This window comes from Nelumbo lutea, chromosome 3, assembly GCF_056320005.1.
Source record: "Nelumbo lutea isolate HS-2025 chromosome 3, American lotus-T2T, whole genome shotgun sequence".
Lineage (NCBI taxonomy): Eukaryota > Viridiplantae > Streptophyta > Magnoliopsida > Proteales > Nelumbonaceae > Nelumbo > Nelumbo lutea.
Genome location: NC_142686.1, coordinates 23,521,147 through 23,540,133, shown reverse-complemented (window position 1 = coordinate 23,540,133; position 18,987 = coordinate 23,521,147). Strand labels below are relative to the sequence as shown.

At 40.8% G+C, this 18,987-nt stretch overlaps 1 protein-coding gene across 2 annotated transcripts in view; it reads left to right on the top strand.

The window, feature by feature from the left end:
* LOC148863628 (N-terminal nucleophile aminohydrolases (Ntn hydrolases) superfamily protein) overlaps nucleotides 1–18,987 on the top strand; it is a 54,458-nt gene that overhangs the window by 1,636 nt on the left and 33,835 nt on the right. For both annotated transcript variants that reach the window (XM_088980587.1, XM_088980588.1), the window contains exon 2: nucleotides 2,353–2,403. In XM_088980587.1, the coding sequence (XP_088836713.1) occupies nucleotides 2,353–2,403 (51 nt within the window). The remainder of the gene's footprint in view (nucleotides 1–2,352; nucleotides 2,404–18,987) is intronic.

Sequence of the window (18,987 nt, the reverse complement as noted above, 5' to 3'; positions counted from 1 at the left end):
AGTTCTAGTTGTTTCTTCTCACATATAAGCTTTATGAACAACTAATGTCCAACCATTAAGTTAGCCCCTATGTAGGCAACATTGAACAACAGTTGGTCGTTTAAGACTGTCATTGTTTTCAATACCAACATTGCTTAACCTACTAACATTGAACAACAGTTTTAGGACTGTCATTGTTTTCAATGACTTGCTGTGGCACCAGTCCATCCATTTAACTTTGAATAAATTTCCTTGTTAACAATTTTGTTTTTTGTTTTTTCCAATATTGATAGGAAGGAGCCCTATATGAGCCAATGCTTACTTGTATCCTTAGACTGGGACTTGAGGAATGAGGACACTTTAATATGAATTGGTTTACATCAAAACCACACACTGGCAACATTGAGAATATCTCGTTGGCTTTCATGTTATCAAATGAAGTTTAAATGAAACTGAAAACACTAGTGCTTGAGGTGGTGAAGGTTTTTCTGGAGTTAGAAGAAAGAGAAAAAGATAGTAAGAATCATCCTAATTTGGTTGTCTGGATTATATTAGGTAGTGACAGGTGGTTGAGGAGGTTGTTTTCTTTTTTATTTAGTTTTGGCTTGGTTTTAGAGATTTGGAATTTTGCAGTTTTTCAGTTCAGAAAGGTCTTTTTCAGGAGGCAAAGTTAATTCAGTTAGAAGGATATCTGAAACATTAAGGTGAATCTCTGCATAAGGTGGTGAAGGTTCTTGCCGCTGTTTTGAGTTGGTTTGGGTCATGGTGCTATCTTATTGAGTATTTTTTTATCAATAACTGGCTGGCTATCTTATTGAGTACTGCTTGGTGTTTTTCTGTGTTTGTTCAAGTAGTTGGGTGGGACTGAATTTGCTGATCCTTGTCAGTTAGGGGTTGGGTTTCTGGGGGGACAAGGGATCTTTTGCTTTATATGAGGTGATGCCTTGTCACTGAAATTTGTATGCTTTATCTATTTTCTTCTTAATGAATTTTTATTTATTATAAAAGTAGTTGGGATAAGGCAAGGTGCCAACCAGCTGGTTGGTAAGGTCTCTTGCTGGTCGTAGTGGAGACTTGGGTTCAAATCCCGCCAGCCACCTGCACCTGGGTTGGGGGATGGGCTACCCCTGTTGTGTAGCCCTTCAAAAGATATCAAAAGTAGTTGGGATAAGGCTTGGATGATGATGATAAAAAAAACTTAGTGTTGGGCAGAGTGTTGTACAGCCAGCTATGTTGTATTGGAGTGGAGTGTTAAGCAGTCAAGAAACATGTCCAAATAATGAGTTTGGAAGAAACACACATGCTGAGATGGATGAGTGGAAAAACTAGAATGTTTAGGTCAGAGGTGAAGTCATTCGAAGGAACCAAAGAGTACCTCCAACAAGTGATAAAAATGAGAGAAAGTAGACTATGATGGTTTGGTCAAGCGCATAGAAGACCATTGACAGCACCTCATAAGAAGAAGTGATCCATTGCAAGTTGAAGGGGGTAGGACTAGGGGTAGACCAAAAAGAACATGAGTCAAAGTAGTAAGAAATGATTTAAGTGCTCATAATTTAACAATGGATATGACATTAAACAGAATATAATTATGAAACATGACTCATGTAGCTGACCCCATATGGTTGGAATAAGGCTTGGATGACGATGACTACAATGATTAAAAACACTTAGTATTGAAAGTTTTCATGCTTTGTCACGTAAAAGAATTATTACAAATTGTAATAGATTATTTTGTCTGATTGACGTCTAAGTTGGTCTATAAATAACCCTCCTTTCCTGCTCCTTGAGAGGATTATTATCTGGAAGAGGAAAGAATACTCCTTATAGAGTTAGGAGCTTCCGTTTCACTCTACAACAAGCTACCATTCTCCAACTCTGGCAACAAATCTCACCACTGGAAATCTCTTATTAGCCCAAGAAATTTGCTAGAATCGGATTATCAGAGGTTCCTGTGATTGAGTCTCCAAAAAATGCCATTACTTTAGCTTAAGTGCTTAACTGCACGATCCATTGCAAATGCAACAACCAATTGACAGAAGATCAGGTTATTTTTTATCATGTTATGTAGAACTACTGCAAACTTCCTGGCATTCCTTTTGTTTTACTTATTTATTTGCAAGATGCATGCCGCACAGGAGATGGTTGTACGTTGCTATGTTAAATCACAAATTCCATCTTTTTATCAGTAGGAAATTCTTAACCAAAACCAATTAATCAAGAAAGGATAAAGTCAATTCAGTATTGAGAACTTCAGGTTAGCATGTTCTGTGGTTTTTATGAAGCTGTTTGAAACAAGTGCTATGCTTCCTATGGTTCTGCTGAAGTATACCAGCCTTTAATTATTGTCTTCTTTTGTTTGCTCGGGTTTAGGGTTCTGGTGGGTGTATTGATGCAGTTTCAGCAGCCATTCAAGTATTGGAGGTAGTGTACTCTCCATTTTGTAATTTCATGGTATTGGTTTAGTTATATTTATCTCAGAAATTCAGTGATTCAGCTAAAGTGCTAAATGTTTAAACACTGAAAGTTACTGATAAAAGATATAAACAATGAACAACTTATCTTATTATCCTTTTGTTGCCAACATTTCTTTCTTTTTTTGAAACCATGTGCTTTTTTGGTAAGTTCAACACATGCGCTGATTTGTTTTTTTTGATAGATAAAGATTCAACACGTGTGCTCAATTGTTATAGAAGTGTATGAAACTTTTTGCATGCTGCTTGTCACTGTTTTCTTTTATGTTTAAATGTTTGTAAGAAAACTTTGCAAAGTTATTTTGATCTATTACAGGAAGTTTCTTCCTATTCTTCTATAGATTTACCATTCTTGGTGAAAACAAAATTTTCTATTTATGGTAACTTTTGGACCTACTATCTATAATAATTCTTGTAATTGCTATTGATAGTAAAATCGCTATTTACTATTTTATTAGCAATTTCTGGTTTCTTTACATTTAGTTTTAATGGGATTAGTAATGACTTGTTAGAATTGTTTTGGGAGTCCCCATAGAAGTTGTTTTAGCCTTTTGGATCAGTTTTTTTGAGAAAAGGTTAACTTTATTCGAAAAAAAGAGGTACATGAGGAGATGTACACAACAGATAAGCACTCAAAAAGTTACATAGGCAGAGAACTATCACTAAAAAGGTAATCCCTGTGAGCACCAGGTTTAACTAGACTATCAGCTTCAGAGTTTAGCTCCCTTGGAATCCAGACCATATGGGAATTTAAAGAAGCGAGGATGTCTCTCGCTTCAGCCAGGTAGTGAGCTAAGGCCCACTGTTAGGATTAGAAAGCCAATTAATGGTGTTGGCTGAATCTCCTTTAATGGTAAGATTTAGTAAGCCCATGTCTTTTGCAATCCTGATGCCGGTTAGAGCTGCCATGACTTTGGCCTTTGTTGAGGAGGCTATCCCAATCGGCCCACTAAAAGCCCAACTGATAATACCATTTCTATTTCGAATTACACCTCCAATACTCGCTACACCTGGGTTTCCAAAAGCGCTCCCATCAAAGTACAAGGTCGTCTCGCCTTCACCTACGGGGAGTGATGAGTTGTATTTGATTAGAGTGAAGGAAATTTACAACATTTCTTTGGAGGTCATCAAAGGTGACACCTCTAAAGTGAGTTGAGCTGGAAGTCCACAAGAAGCATTGTAACATATTAGAGAAATCAACTCCTCAAAGTTTTTTGTTCTATTGGTAAACACGTGGTTGTTTCTCTCTTCCCAAATGCTCCAGAAAATAGCATGTGCAGCAGATTTCCATTAAGTTTTCCCTCTTTTGCTCAATCCTCTTCCTGACCATTGCCCTAAGCATTCAACCACATTTTCTAGGAAAACCCAGCTGTATTCAAATAATGATAGAAAAAAGTTCCAAAATTTTCAAATTTCCTCACAGTGGAGCAGGATATGGTTGGTAGATTCCCCAGCTTTAAGGCAGAAACAACAAACGTGAGGAGATAGATAAGACCTTCCATGGTTCTTTTTCTGAAGGAGGTCATAAGTGTTGATTTTCTTTAAGCTGGCTTCCCACACACAAAAAAAAAAAAAAACAGACCCTGGAAGGGATATGAGCACACCAGATTCTCTTGTAGGGGTACTGATCAGTAGTTTGTTCTTCCCTAACTACAGCCTTGAAGCAAGATTTGGTTGAAAACTAACCTGATGGGTGAAGGGTCCACACACGAAGGTCAGGGGAATTTTGTGAGAGGTATACCTCTTAGGGTGTGCAAGAAGCAAGTGATTTCACTAAGTTCCAGGTCCCTTAGGGGTCTCCTAAGGGTTAGATTCCAATTGAAATAAGGGGGGAGGGGGGTAAAACCTGGGATATGGAAGCTTCTTGGTTTAAGGTAAGGCTGAATAGACGAGGGAAGGAGTTGGCTAAGGTAGAATTATCCCACCAAAGGTCAGTCCAAAACTTAATTCTATCACCCTTTCCCACCTTATATCTGATAAAGAATATGAAAATATTGTAAGTCAAGATTATACCTTTCCAAGGGTGGGTGCCTTTGACTCGATTCAAGTGAAGTTTGCTATCCCAACCGTTGGCGTGCTTTCCGTATTTGCTAGTGATTACAGTAGTCCAAAGCGCACTTGGCTCTAGAGGGAATCGCCACAACCATTTACTAAGAAGAGTTGTGTTTCTTTCTTTCAAGTGACCTACTCCCAATCCACCATCCTCTTTGGTTTGCTAACTTGAAACCACCTCACAAGGTGAGAACCCCTTTCCCCCCCTCCTTCCCAAATAAAGTTTCTCTAAAGCTTTTCTAACTGAATGGCTATCTTGTTGGGCATGCGGAAGATAGAAAGGTAATAGGTGGGAAGGTTTGCCAAGGATTCTCTAACTAGAGTAAGCCTCCCCCCTTTTAGTAGTTCCTTTTCCATGTGGCTAATTTCTTCTCACATTTTTCTAGAATTGGTTCCCAAAACCTTTGATTTCTTAGATTCTCTCCAAGAGGCATCCTCAGATAGGAGAAGGGGAGATTCTCTGCTTTACATCCCAAGATCTTTGTGAAAGTATTCAAGGAATGAGCATCAGCTAGATTTAGGCCAACAATATTGCTCTTTGAGAAGTTTACTTGCAGTCCAGAAATCCATTCAAAACAGGTGATGACCCTTTTCAAATTTGACACAAAATCTTCATCAGCCTCTAAGAAAAGGATAGTGTCATCGACAAACTGGAGATGAGATATCTGGGTGGCTTCCCATCCGACTTCAAATCCTGTCAAAAGTCCAAGAGAGATAGTCTTATTCACCAGTTGGCTAAAAATTTCTATGACTAGAGTAAAAAGCAATGGGGAGAGGGGGCAGCCTTGTCTTAGGCCTCTGTTGGCGTTAAAATATCCTTTTGGCTACCCATTAATTAGAACTGAGAACCAGGTGGAGCTTATACATCCCTCAACCCACTGAATCCACTTGTTTCCAAATCCCATTAGTCTCATTGTTTCCTTGAGACACTCCCAATCTACTTTGTCATATGCTTTTTTCAAATCGAGTTTCACAATCACACCTGGTTTGCCATTCAGCTTCCTCTCTTCAACACATTCGTTTGCTATTAGGATGCTGTCAATGATTTGTCGCCCTTTGATGAATGCAAGTTGATTCGGGGAAATAATTTCACCTAAAACTTTCTTTAATCTTTCAGCTAGAACCTTCGCTAAAATTTTGTATACACTCCCAATCAAACTGATAGGTCTAAAATCTTTTGCTTCTAAAGTACCCTTTCTCTTGGGAACCAAGCATATGAAATTAGAGTTATTTCCTTTGTTTACATTGGATGAATGATAGAAATCATTAAACACATGTATTAAATCCAAACTGATGATGCTCCAACAAATCTGGTAAAAGAAAATTGGGAAACCATCAAGGCCAGGGGCTCTATCTCCATCCATGCTAAAAACTGCATCCTTTACTTCTTGTTCTTGAAACTCTCTTTCTAACCACAATTTGTTCTCCTTCGACAGTTTGAGACCTTCCCAAGAGCTTAAAGAGAGTTTTTTGTTTTGTTTCTTTGAGTAAAGATCTTTGAAGAAGTATAAGAGTAGAAACCACTGATTGCAGTTTTAAATAAATTCCTTGTGAAGGTGAAGAGTTTCAGCAGTAGAGAAGAAAAGAGGAGAAGAAAAGGAGTAGGATGCCAACCAGAATTGAATTGGTTTTGGCTGCCAACCTCGCTTTGTATTATATACTCAACTCAAAAGAATAAGAGATTACAAGAATGCCCTTAGTAGGGCGGCTACTTAAGTAGCTGAACAGTTACAACTTAAAAACATAAACTAATGGGCCTAAAGCCCAACAACTTCCTAACTTAACAACTTAAAAATAAGAAATAAATAACTGGGCCCAATAACTAGAAATTGGCCCAACTCAACACTCTCCCTCAAGTTGGGAGTAAATGTCACACATTTCCAACTTGCGTAGATCATGCTCCAACTTGTTTCTCGCAACACCTTTTGTGAGAACATCAACAAGTTGCAAATCAGAAGCAATGTATAGGAGACAAACTTCCCTAGAAGTCACCCTTTCTCTGATGAAGTGTCTATCCACTTCAATGTGCTATGCCCGGTCATGCTAAACTAGGTTATGGGCAATGTTAATTGCTGCCTAATTATCACAGTACAACATCAAAGGTTTTTTTGCCTTTACACCAATCTATCCTAACAAGGAACGGATCTAGAGAAGTTTTGAAACTCCATGTGCCATGGCCCTGTATTCTGCTTCTGCACTTGATCTTGCCACCATTGTCTGTTTCTTACTTTTCCACGAGACTAGATTACCCCCAACAAGGGTGTAGACTCCTGAAGTAGATCTTCTGTCATCAAGGCATCCTGCCCAATCAACATCTGTATAAGCCTCTAGCTTCAGCTGTCCATGATTAGCAAATAGTATGCCTCTGCCTGGGTGTCCCTTCAAATAAGTAAGAATCCTGTCAACAACCTCCCAATGCTGGACTCGTGGGGCATGCATGTATTGACTCACCACACTCAATGCATAGGAGATGTCTGGTCTTGTCATACACAAATACAGCAGCCGCCCCACAAATCTCTAATATCTCCCAATGTCCTTTACCAGCTCACCTTCTGATGCATTAATTCTGTGATTCTGATCAATAGGAGTACTAACTGCCTTTGTTCCAAGCTTCCATGTTTCTTGTAGAAGATCCAGAACATACTTCCTCGGTGAAATGAAGATTCCATGTTTTGATCTTGCAACTTCAATGCCCAAGAAGTACTTAAGCTCTCCAAGATCCTTAATTTCAAATTCCCTGTGTAGATTCTTCTTCAAATTGTCAATCTCACTTAGGTCATTTCCTATGACAACAATATCATCCACATAGACAATTAGGACTGACACCAAGGATCCCCTCCGCTTCACAAACAAGATATGGTCAGATTGAGTCTGAGAGTAGGCAAAAGCAACCAAGGCCTTCTTGAACCTGTCAAACCATGCTCTAGGTGACTGCTTTAAACCATAGCGACTTCTTAAGTTTGCATACCTTTCCCTTTTCAGCATCACTGTAGAAACCAGCAAGAAGATCCATATACACTTCCTCTTGCAGATCTCCATTTAGGAAAGCATTTTTCACATCAAGTTGAAACAAGGGCCAAGAGTATGTGGCAAGTGGTGCAAAGGTCTCTAAGTAATCAATGCCATAGGTCTGTGTGCACCCGTTTGCAACAAGTCTAGCCTTTTCTATACTTCCATCTGCCTTATATTTGACTGTATAAACCCATTTGCATCCAATAGTCTCCTTGCCCTCAGGTAGATCCACAATCTCCCATGTTTGATTCTTATATAAGGCTTCCATCTCTTCCTGCATAGCTGTTTTCCACTCAGGTTTGGAGAGAGCCTCACTGACACCCTTGGGTACAGACACAGTCAAGAGAGGAAAGGAAAGCACGGTAGGAAGGAGAAAATCCACTGTAGGATAAATACTGTGAAATACAATGAGCAATACGCTTTCTCTTCCCTTTTCTGAGAGCAATAGGAAGGTCCAGGTAATCTGTAATGGAATTAGTAGAACCAATGGGAACTGAAACAGTAGAGGGATCAAGAGCAATACCTGAATCCGTGTCAGCTAAATCTGGAGTCTCCAAAGAACCAATAGGAAGTGACGTGAGTTCTGCTGCAGTGGAACCAACCTCCCTGTGAAGTCTCTATCGTGAGTAACGCTAAGAAGCATGACGCAAGGGAGGTGGTAAGGTAGGTGACATAGGAGGATCAGACACAGGAGTGGAAACAGGAACTGGAACCGGAAGAGGGATAGACTGCTCACTCACTTCCCCAAAAAACTCCCCCTGAGAAGGATTCTTTGAGAAGAAGGATGTGGACTCAAAAAAGGTGACATCCATAGTAACATACCGATTCCCAGAGACTGGCTCATAGCAGCAGCACCCTTTCTGATTTTCTGCATATCCAAGGAGGATGCACTTCTTTGCCTTCGGATCAAGTTTCGAACAATGAGGACCAAGAATATGTGCAAAGCAAATACACCCAAACACTCTGAGAGGAATATGGAACATCTCCCCCTCAAGAAAAATGAGACTAAATGGGGTGCTAAATCCAAGTATACGGGAGGGCACCCAGTTAATCAAAAAGACTGTTGTGAGAACTGCATCACCCCAAAAACGAACTAGAACTGTAGATGTGATCATCATGCTTCTTGCAATCTCAACAATGTGCTAGTTCTTCCTTTCTACAACACCATTCTACTGTGGACTGTAAGAACAACTGCTCTGATGGACAACACCATATTATAACAGATACGAAGCAAGATGTTTTTCAAAATATTCCCTGGCATTGTTTGATCTGAACACCTTTATTCGTATCCCAAACTATGTTAACACCATCTGATGAAATTGCCTTACCAAGGATGGTACCTTATCTTGGGATCTCATTAAGTAAATCTAAGAATATCGAGAAAAACCATCCACAAATAAGAGAAAATATCGATAACCACCCATTGAAGGAACATGATAAGGTCCCCACATATCAAAATGAATAACATCAAAAGGAGATGAACATCTTTTTTTACTAGCTTTAAAGGAATGTCTTCAATGTTTTCCAAGTTGACAACCTTCACACTCCAGACTTGACAAATTAACAGACTCAAAAAGCTTTGGAAACAAGAAACTCAAAGAAGAAAAAGATAGATGAACTGAACGATTATGCCAAAGCATAATCTGACTCACAGGCCCTGAATCACTACCCCTACTGACATGATGACCCTTGTTTCGACTGTTGCTATAGTAGTCCGAACAGGAAGAGGAGAAAAAGAAGAAGGGTCTGTCGAAAATCTGATGGTTACCCATTCAGTCGACCCCCTTAATCTATATTACGTTCTAATCATAGTTACAAAGACAGAAATGACCTTACTTAAGTGTGGGGCAGAGTAACTCTAATAACACTGCCACATAAGCAAGTTACTTAATAAACAGAAGAAGACTAAACTACCCCTATTCGGCACCTCTTAACACTCCCCCTCAAGCTGGAGAATATATGTCATATAATCCCAGCTTGTTACATAGATAGTTCACTTTCCCTGAGTTTAGAGCCTTTGTAAACAAATCTGCCCACTGGTCATTGTGCCCACATGTTCTGTATTTATCTCTTTGGCAAGAACCTTCTCTCTCACAAAGTGGCAATCAACCTCTATGTGCTTTGTTCTCTCATGAAAGATAGGATTGGATGAGATATGTAGTGCAGCTTGGTTGTCACAGTACAATTTCATAGGTTTATCCATGTGAAACCCAATTTCTTGTAGGAGATTCCTCAGCCACACTAATTCACAGGTAGTGTGAGCCATGGCCCTATATTCGACTTCAGCACTGCTTCTGGCTACAACCGTCTGCTTTTTACTCTTCCATGTCACAAGATTTCCTCCCAGAAATGTGCAATAGCCTGTAGTAGATCTTCTGTCACTCAATGAGCCTACCCAGTCTGCATCTGTATACCCAACTACTTCAAGTTTTCCTCCTGGTTTATACAATAGCCCACGGCCTGGAGCACCTTTCAGATACCTCACAATTCTAAGGACTGCACCCCAGTGAGGTATACGAGGGTTCTGTATGAATTGGCTCACCACACTGACTGCAAAGGAGATGTCAGGTCTCGTGATAGTCAGATATTTCAGCTTTCCCACTAGTTGTCTATACCTTCCAGGATCTTCAAATACTTATCCTGTATCACTGCTCAACTTAACATTTGGTTCCATAGGGGTCTCATTCCTGTTTCTTCCAATAGATCAAGGACATTTCCTTTGGCACAGATTCACACATTGTTTTGACCTGGCAACCTCTATTCCCGAGAAATACTTTAATGTTCCAAGGTCCTTTGTTTGAAAATGATTTTGCAGAAATACCTTTAGTTTGCCAATCCCCAATTTATCACTACCAGTGATGACAATATCATCCACATAGACCACTAATAAAATCTTCCCAGCTTCTGAGTCATAGCTGAACACTGAGTGATCAACCTGGCATTGCTTCATTCCAAAACTCTTCACCACTTCGCTGAACTTCCCAAACCAAGCACGTGGAGATTGCTTTCTTCAGCCTGCACACTTTACCACCCTCCCCCTGAGCAACAAACCCAGGTGGTTGCTCCATATATACCTCCTCCACTAGATCACCATGGAGGAAGGCATTCTTTATGTCAAGTTGAAGGAGGGGCCAATCATACATAACTACCAAGGAATTTAGGACATGAACAGAACCAATTTTAGCCATCGGTGAGAATGTCTCCATATAGTCCACACCATACCCCTGTGAGTAACCTTTAGCAACAAGTCTGGCCTTCAGACGCTCCACACTACCATCTGGCAAGTATTTCACAGTATACACCCATTTACAGCCCGCAGCATGCTTCCCAGGTGGAAGAGTAGTAAGTTCCCACGTTTGAGTATGTTGAAGAGCAGAAAGTTCCTCCTCCATTGCTCGCCGCCATCCAGGTGAACTAAGAGCTTCTTGAACATTGTTAGGTAGGGAAATAGAAGACAAAAGTGAAACAAACTGGCGATGTGATGCAGAAAGACGAGATAATGGAACAAAATTGGAAATGGGATGGAGTGTGGAACTACGTTTACCTTTCCGTAAGGCAATGGGTAGGTCAAGATCTGAAGGTTCAGCAATAGGAGCCATGGGAGGATCCACAGATGAGGTAGAAGCTGGAGGAGGGGCCGGTGTCGTTCGACGTGTATACACTTGTCGGATCGGTGGTCGTTCAGTGGTGACTTGCACTGGATGAGGAGATGAGTCTACTCCAACAACAACCTCTAGAACTGAATCACTGACAGGAAGAGGAAGAGGAGGTAAGGGTGAGGACAAGGGTGCTTAATGACTGGAGAAGAAGGGGACATACTCAAAAAATGTGACATCGGGGCAGACATAGCACTTTCGGGCAATAGGATTGTAACACTTGTACCCTTTTTGAGTCTGAGAGTAGCCAAGGAAGACACATTTATTTGAGCGTGCATCTAGCTTGTCTATTCCAAGACTCAGATTATGAACAAGGCACACACAACCAAAGACACGAGGAGTTAATGGAAACGGAGATAAAGTGGGAAACAAGATGGAGAAGGGGGACCGACCATGAAGAATAAAAGAGGGCATCCGATTAATGAGAAAACATGCAGTGAGTACAGCATCACTCCAAAACCATTTAGGAACATGCATGTGGTGAAGCATAGACCGAGCAATTTCAAGAAGATGACGATTCTTCCGTTCAGCCACCCCATTTTGTTGAGGGGTAAAAGCACACGAGGTCTGATGAATAATGCCATGCTGTTCTAAATACCGTTGAAATGCAGTAAGAAAGTATTCACGACCATTATCTAAATGGAGAACTTTGATTGGAACACCAAATTGTGTGTGTATTTCATCATGGAATTTTTGAAAAATGGAAAATAATTCACTTCTTTCTTTCATTAAGTAAATCCATGTCATTCTTGAACAATCATCAATAAAGGAGACAAAATACTTGTACCCATTATAAGACTATTTTGATCGGACCCCAAACATCTGAGTGAACCAAAGAAAAAGGACTCAACATACAACACTCAACTCTTGGACTGAAGGACACACGACGGTGTTTACCAAACTGACATGACTCACATTGTAAAACTGACAACTGACTCAATGATGGAACCAACATCTTGAGGACCTTGAGAGATGGATGTCCCAGTCGGCAATGCCATTGTAGAGGAGTAAGGGAAGTCTGAAGTGCAATTGAAGATCCACCGCCATCAAGGTAACACAATCCACCAGCTTCATGCCCCCCACCAATCTTCTTCCCCGTCTTGAGATCCTGAAAAACACAAGTGGAAGGAAAGAAGATAACAGAACAGTTAAGAGTTGTGGTTATTTTACTAACAGACATAAGATTGAATGGAAACTTAGGTACGTATAAAACAGATGATAAAGGGATAGAAGCCAAGTCAACATTACCAACACCACAGATGGGAGATGAGGACCCATTGGCAAGTGTAACAGTTTGTGGTGTGGAGGTTTCAACAAGAGAAGAGAACACACCTGGAGTCCCAATCATATGATCTGAGGCTCCATAGTCAATAATCCAGGAAGGAGTTTTAGATGACATGCAAGCGATACCTGATTGGGCATATGTGGCAGTGGTATGCTGTGAAGTAGTTTGAAGGAACCGTTCATACTCATCACGCGGAACACTCACCATCTCCCTCCCAGAAGTAGATATAGATGTGGAAGGAGTTAGGTCTGCCGGTTTACTATCACTAATAGCAACCTCGCCTGCTATAGCATGATTAGCCCATTTAGAGGGAGGGCCATGTAGATCATAACAGAAATTCACTGTGTGTCCATCCCTACCACAATGAGTACACTTCCTTGTAGAGTTATTTTTTTCCTCTGCCACGGCCTCCCCCTGAGTCACGGCCACCCCTACCAATCATGGGATTGCCACGGCCCCCTCTGGAATGACCTCCCCCTCTTGTACTATGTCCACCACCTCTAGCTGTCACAAGTGCTGATCTATCATACTGTGTGAGGTTCTCTATCTGGCCCAAAGAGATTCTACGAAGTCTTGAGAATACTTCCTCAAGTGTAGGAAGAGTAGAGCCCCCCAATATTTGAGCTCTAACTGGTTCATATTCCAACTTCAGCCCCACTAAAAATCTTGTAACATCTAGCTGCTCCTTTTGCTGTTGTTGAACTTGAATATCTGGAGTAAGGGGATGATAGACATTGAGTTCATTCCTTATATTCTTCATGCAGGCATAGTACTCTTCTAGTGTTTTGGTTCCTTGTTGTAAATCGAAGTACTCCTGATACAGCTGATATACTCTTGTTGTGTTATCTTGTCCAGAATATAGCTTCTTAGCATGCTCCCATATATCCTTAGCCGTATCTAGGAACATGAAGTTGGCACTGATTTTGGGTTCCATACTATTCCACAGCCAAGTCATGATTTGAGCATCTTCTTGTTCCCAATCATCAAACCCTGGAGAGTCAACCAGTGGCTTCTCATCTTTAACATGCTTTGCTTTCTTCTTTGCCTTGAGAAAAACTTCCACGGATTTAGCCCATGGAACATAGTTCTCCCCATTTAGCTTAATTGAGGTCATTTGTACTCCTAGGTAGTCAGAAGAAATTACTGCACTAGGTTTCTGATCATTGTAGCCATCTCCTATTGCTGCCATTGTACCTTTTCACGGTTGTCTTTAACTTTACTTCTCAGCTACAAGCTGATTGATGTTGTTCACAGTTTGATATTTCAGCCCCTATTGCAGCCTCTAAACACCACTGCTGACTTCACACACTTGTTCTTATTCACACTACTGCTGACTTCACACACTTATGTCTCACATAAGCATCAGTTTACCATTCACTAATCACAAGTAGAGGCCCTCTTACAACCACTCAAGCACCACAACACAGCCAAATCTGCTGCACCCAGTTCAGACTTATTTAACACACTTAAGAGGGCATTACACAACCACAAGGAGTTCGGCAAGGTCACTGCATTCTACCTTATACCACTCGGCTACTGCCCTACAACAACTTACTGCATTCTACCTTATATTGTATCAAGAGGGCATTACACAACAACTTACAGCAGCCCTACACATTCGGCTACTGCACACACAGCCCTTCCTAGGGCAACAATGAACCTAGTTCTCTAGGTTCTACTCAGTACAACAGCTTCTTGTAGGGTTTCTACCCAGAAATAGAAGTAACACTAGAAGAAGAAAGAACCGACCTTCCTTTGAGAATATCAATCAACCATTCACTACTGAAGTCACTTTCCTTGTTGAAGAAGGTTATGCGCAGCAGAGAGACAAGTTGTACTGTTTCTGACCTAGGGTGAACTAGTTCTCTCCATCGACTGATCAGAAACAAAGGTGAAGAGTCACGAACAGTGCTGAGTTGCTTTACCAACTGACTTAGGTCAGGAGCATTGCTCTGATACCATGTTTCGACTGTTGCTACAGTAGCCCGAACAGGAAGAGGAGAAGAAGAAGAAGAAGAAGAAGAAGAAGAAGAAGAAGAAGAAGAAGAAGAGAAGAAGATGGGTCTGTCGAAAATCTGATGGTTACCCATTCAGTCGACCCCCTTAATCTATATTAGGTTCTAATCATAGTTACAAAGACAGAAATGACCTTACTTAAGTGTGGGGCAGAGTAACTCTAATAACACTGCCACATAAGCAAGTTACTTAATAAACAGAAGAATACTAAACTACCCCTATTCGGCACCTCTTAACAACCCTAATGAGGAAGCACATCCAGGAGGCAGATTCCATTCACTTTACGACCACTCCCAATCGTCCCCTTTGAATCCAGATCCTACAAAATACAATGGCCAGGAGAAAAAATTATTGAACAGTTCAAGTTCTTAGTCAAACTACTAACAAATAATAGGTTAGTATTCAATTTGGGAACATGAAGGACAGAGGGAAGGGAAATGGAATCATTAATCTTGACAGACCCCTTCCCAGCAATGGGAACATGAGATCCATCAGCTATGGAGACTCTATCTCTGCCATAACAGAGCTGGTAAGAGGAAAAGATAGTGAAACTATGGGTCATGTGCTTTGAGGCTCCAGAATCTATAATCCAAGGAGGCCCCTTCTTACCTGCAGTAGAAACATAATTTGTAATGGCATGTGAACTACATGTGTCAGCAAAGGAAGAACAGTGTGCTCCACCAGAATCACCTGTACCTAGTTGTCCACCTGTTACTAAATTAAAATTGACTGTATCCCGCTGATTTAGGAATTGCCCATATCTCTTAAGTTCGGCCCCCACTGTAGTAGCTTCAACAGACTCTAGAGTAGTTGTAGTGGGAGGGGCTGGTATGTCACTAGTGACTGCCATGTGAGCATTTCCCTTGTTTTTGAGTCTATTCGGTACCAGATGAGGATGAAGCTTCCAGCAAGTATCTCTTGTGTGCTTAGGCTTCTTATAGTAGTTACAAATCAAATCATTTTTGTCTTCCTTCTTGATTTCACTGCCACCCCAGTCTCCACTTTGTTTAGGTCTCACAGTGCTAACCATGGCTGATTTATCAAAACCAAAATTTTTCATCATCACATTTCTCCTGCTCTCTTCCCCTGACACAAAGGCATATGCCTGGGAGAGAGTAACACTGTCCCTGAAAAGAATGTGTTGTCTTGCAATATCATACTCGGGATTCAGGCCAACAAGAAATTCAAAAACCCTATACTTCTCTAAGAGCTTCTGATAGGCAGCTGCATCCTTAGTGGTTTCCCAAACAACTGTCTCCAGATGGTCAATCTCTTGCCACAGGTTTTTAAGGGCTGAAAAGTAAACAACAATAGGTCTATCTCCATGCCTTGTAGCAATAATCTGACTTTTCAACTGATAAGTCCTAGCAACATTCTCCCTCTGTGAATAGGTTTCTGCAACCCCATCCCATATTTCCTTAGTTGTATTTGCCCACAAAAAAATTTTACTTATATGGGGCAGCATCAAATTACACAACCAAGTCATCACCATATAGTTTTCTTGTACCCACCGGGAGTTGTTAGTTTCGGGTTTCACTTCTTCACTAGTGATATACCCTAACTTCCTACGAGCACTAATGGCCATATTTGCAGATCGTGACCATTCTAAGTAATTTGAACCAGCCAACTTAACTGTAGTAATGGTTCTAGCCCCGAGAAGGCCTCCGACACCTCCCACTGGTCCCATTTCACTCTCGGGCTTGTTTTCAACTCCGTTACCCTCCATAATTATTAAAAAGGGGGTAAAAGGTTACTGTAATATGCAAGAATATCAAATAAATCACTTTTGGTACCAACGACACCCTTTTGGTGCCCTAGATGGCCCTCCCATAAAAGATTCCTTTTCTACGGGATAGGAGAAGAGAGAGAAGAGGCAACCGCTCTCTCCAGAAACCTCTAAAACAGGTAGGACTTGAACCGCCCCCCACAGAAAACTCCAAGGAACCCTAAAAAATTAGGGTGCCACTTCCTAGGTCAAAATTGAAGAGTCCAACAGAAACATGACTCTCCCCCTTTCTTCAGTTTCTCCTGATTTTGATGGGAAACCCTAGAGCTACAGGGTAAACAGATCCACCAAAAAATCCAAAAACTGGGCTTAAGGAACCTTCGGCCTGCTCTGATACCAAGTAGAAATCACTGATTGAGTTTTAGATAAATTCCTTGTGAAGAGAAAGAAGAAGGTGAAGAGTTTCAGCAGTAGAGAAGAAAAGGAGTAGGATGTTAACCAGAGTTGAATTGGTTCTGGCCGCCAACCTCTCTTTGTATTATATACTCAACTTAAAAGAATAAGAGATTACAATAATGCCCTTAGTAGGGTGGCTACTTAAGTAGCTGAATAGTTACAACTTAAAAACATAAACTAATGGGCCTAAAGGCCAATAACTTCCTAACTTAACAACTTAAAAATAAGAAATAAATAACTGGGCCCAATAACTAGAAATCGGCCCAACTCAACAATAAGAAAGCTTCAGAAATTTCCTCAAGGTCCTTCACTTCTCGTTGCCCAATTTTTAATTTTGTTATAATATTTCTTTTCCACCTACCAGATGCATATATATGGAAGAACCTAGAGTTATTGTCCCCCCTCCTTTAACCATCTAACCCTAGATCTTTGTCTCCAGTGAACTTTCTCTCCTTACTACCTTTTCCCATTCTTTTCTTAGCCCAAATCTTCTCCTTCTTTCATTCTCATCTAGATGACCAATCTGCTCCTTTTGGTCTAAATCATCCAACTCAGATAAGAGTGCTGATTTCTCTTCCTTAAAGGCTTTAAATTCCTCTTTGGCCCATTCTTTTAACTTCCTTTTTACAAATTTTAATTTTTCCAAAATTCTATACCCTGGCCAACCTTCTGTCTTACATTCCTCCCATCATGAAGCAACCATTTTGCAGAAGTCTTTGTGTTCCGTCCAAAATTTTTCCAGCCTGAAAGGGGTTTTCCCTTTAATCTCCAAATCTGTACTTAAAGTGATAGACCAGTGATCCGAGTTACATCGGGAGCGGATATCCTGAAAGGTCAGGGGGTTATGGGCTTCCCAATCTGAAGTAATTAGAAATCTATCAAGCCTACAACTCAAGGCATTCTCCTACATGTTCGACCAGGTAAAGTTACCATTCCTTAATGGGAGGTGATGCAGCCTGTGTCTGGAAATAAAATTGGAGAACTCCCTCATGCTTCTATTTACCCTCTTCCCCTTTGAGTGTTCCTGATTGAATCTCGTGACATTGAAGTCTCCTCTCACACATCAGGGAAACTCATCACGTTCATGCAAGGAATCCAGCTCTTCCCAAAACCTACTCCTATTTGATGGATCATTAGGGCCATAAACTGTTGTTAGAATCCAGGTGAAACCATCTGCTTTGTTTGTGAAAAGTATTGAAAGGGAGAATTCGCCTCTATCTACTTCCACTCCTGAAACCACATCTTCTCTCCACATGAGAAGGATCCCTCCTGAAGTGCCTATGGCTGGAAGGGCAGCCCAATTTCTGCCTCTTAAACCCCCCATATTACTCTAATTAACTTCTTGTCCACCTCTTCTTTTTTGGTTTCTTGTATCAGAATAATGTCAGGATTCTCTCTTCGACGGGTATATTTTACTAAGCTTCTCTTTATTTCACCACCCAGCCCCCTTACATTCCAGCTCAGGATCTTCATCTTAAAACTCTGTTTGTCTTACCCTTACCTATTCTTCTACTCCCTTCTCCTGCGTATTCCAAATTTTGATCAGCTATACCCCATTGTAGCCTCTTTAATTCCCTACTCGGTCCCTTTTTCAACTTTTTCTTTGTTCCTGATAACTCCCGATCAACTCCCTTACCTCTTATGTTGTTCCATTCTTTACCAGAGGCCTTGCCAGATTCACATTGCTGGAGACCTAATTTCTTTGCCATCTTTGTGGCTTCATCAATATCCTATTCCCTCCTAGGTCGACTAACCAATTCCTTAGACATTGATGTTGGACCCGAAACCTCCACATAATCACCTTTGTTTGGGAAATCCATTAGGTTGGGATATCTGGCCACCTGAACCTAGAACACAAGGACAACAAGGGTGGCAATGAGAAGGTGAGTCACGATGATGATAGAAGCAAGAAGAAAATTCTGGATTTGGCAAGGGAGTGGAGTTAGAAAGATTTGCGAACCGGTTTTGCGGTAAATTTCTTCCTCGTCCAGCCTCAACTTTTGTTGGTGGAAAGAATCCCGTAATCTAGATCTACCAAACAGACGTCTTCCAACAATTCTACACTTCTGGTGTGTCCGGAAGCACGCCATTAAACACTCCGAAACGCCAATTTAAACATTTATAGAATTTTACCGATTCTCAAACAACTACTAACATAGTAAATGGGTGAGAACGGGCCGTATCCACAGGGAAGCGAGGGAAAAATTAATATTTTCTTAGATCCAGACAAGATAACACAAAGGGGAGTTGCAAAAATATAAAATTAATTAATTAAAAAAATGGAATTCATTAAAACCAAATTCGAGCAGTATTGAGAATAACAAGTGCATA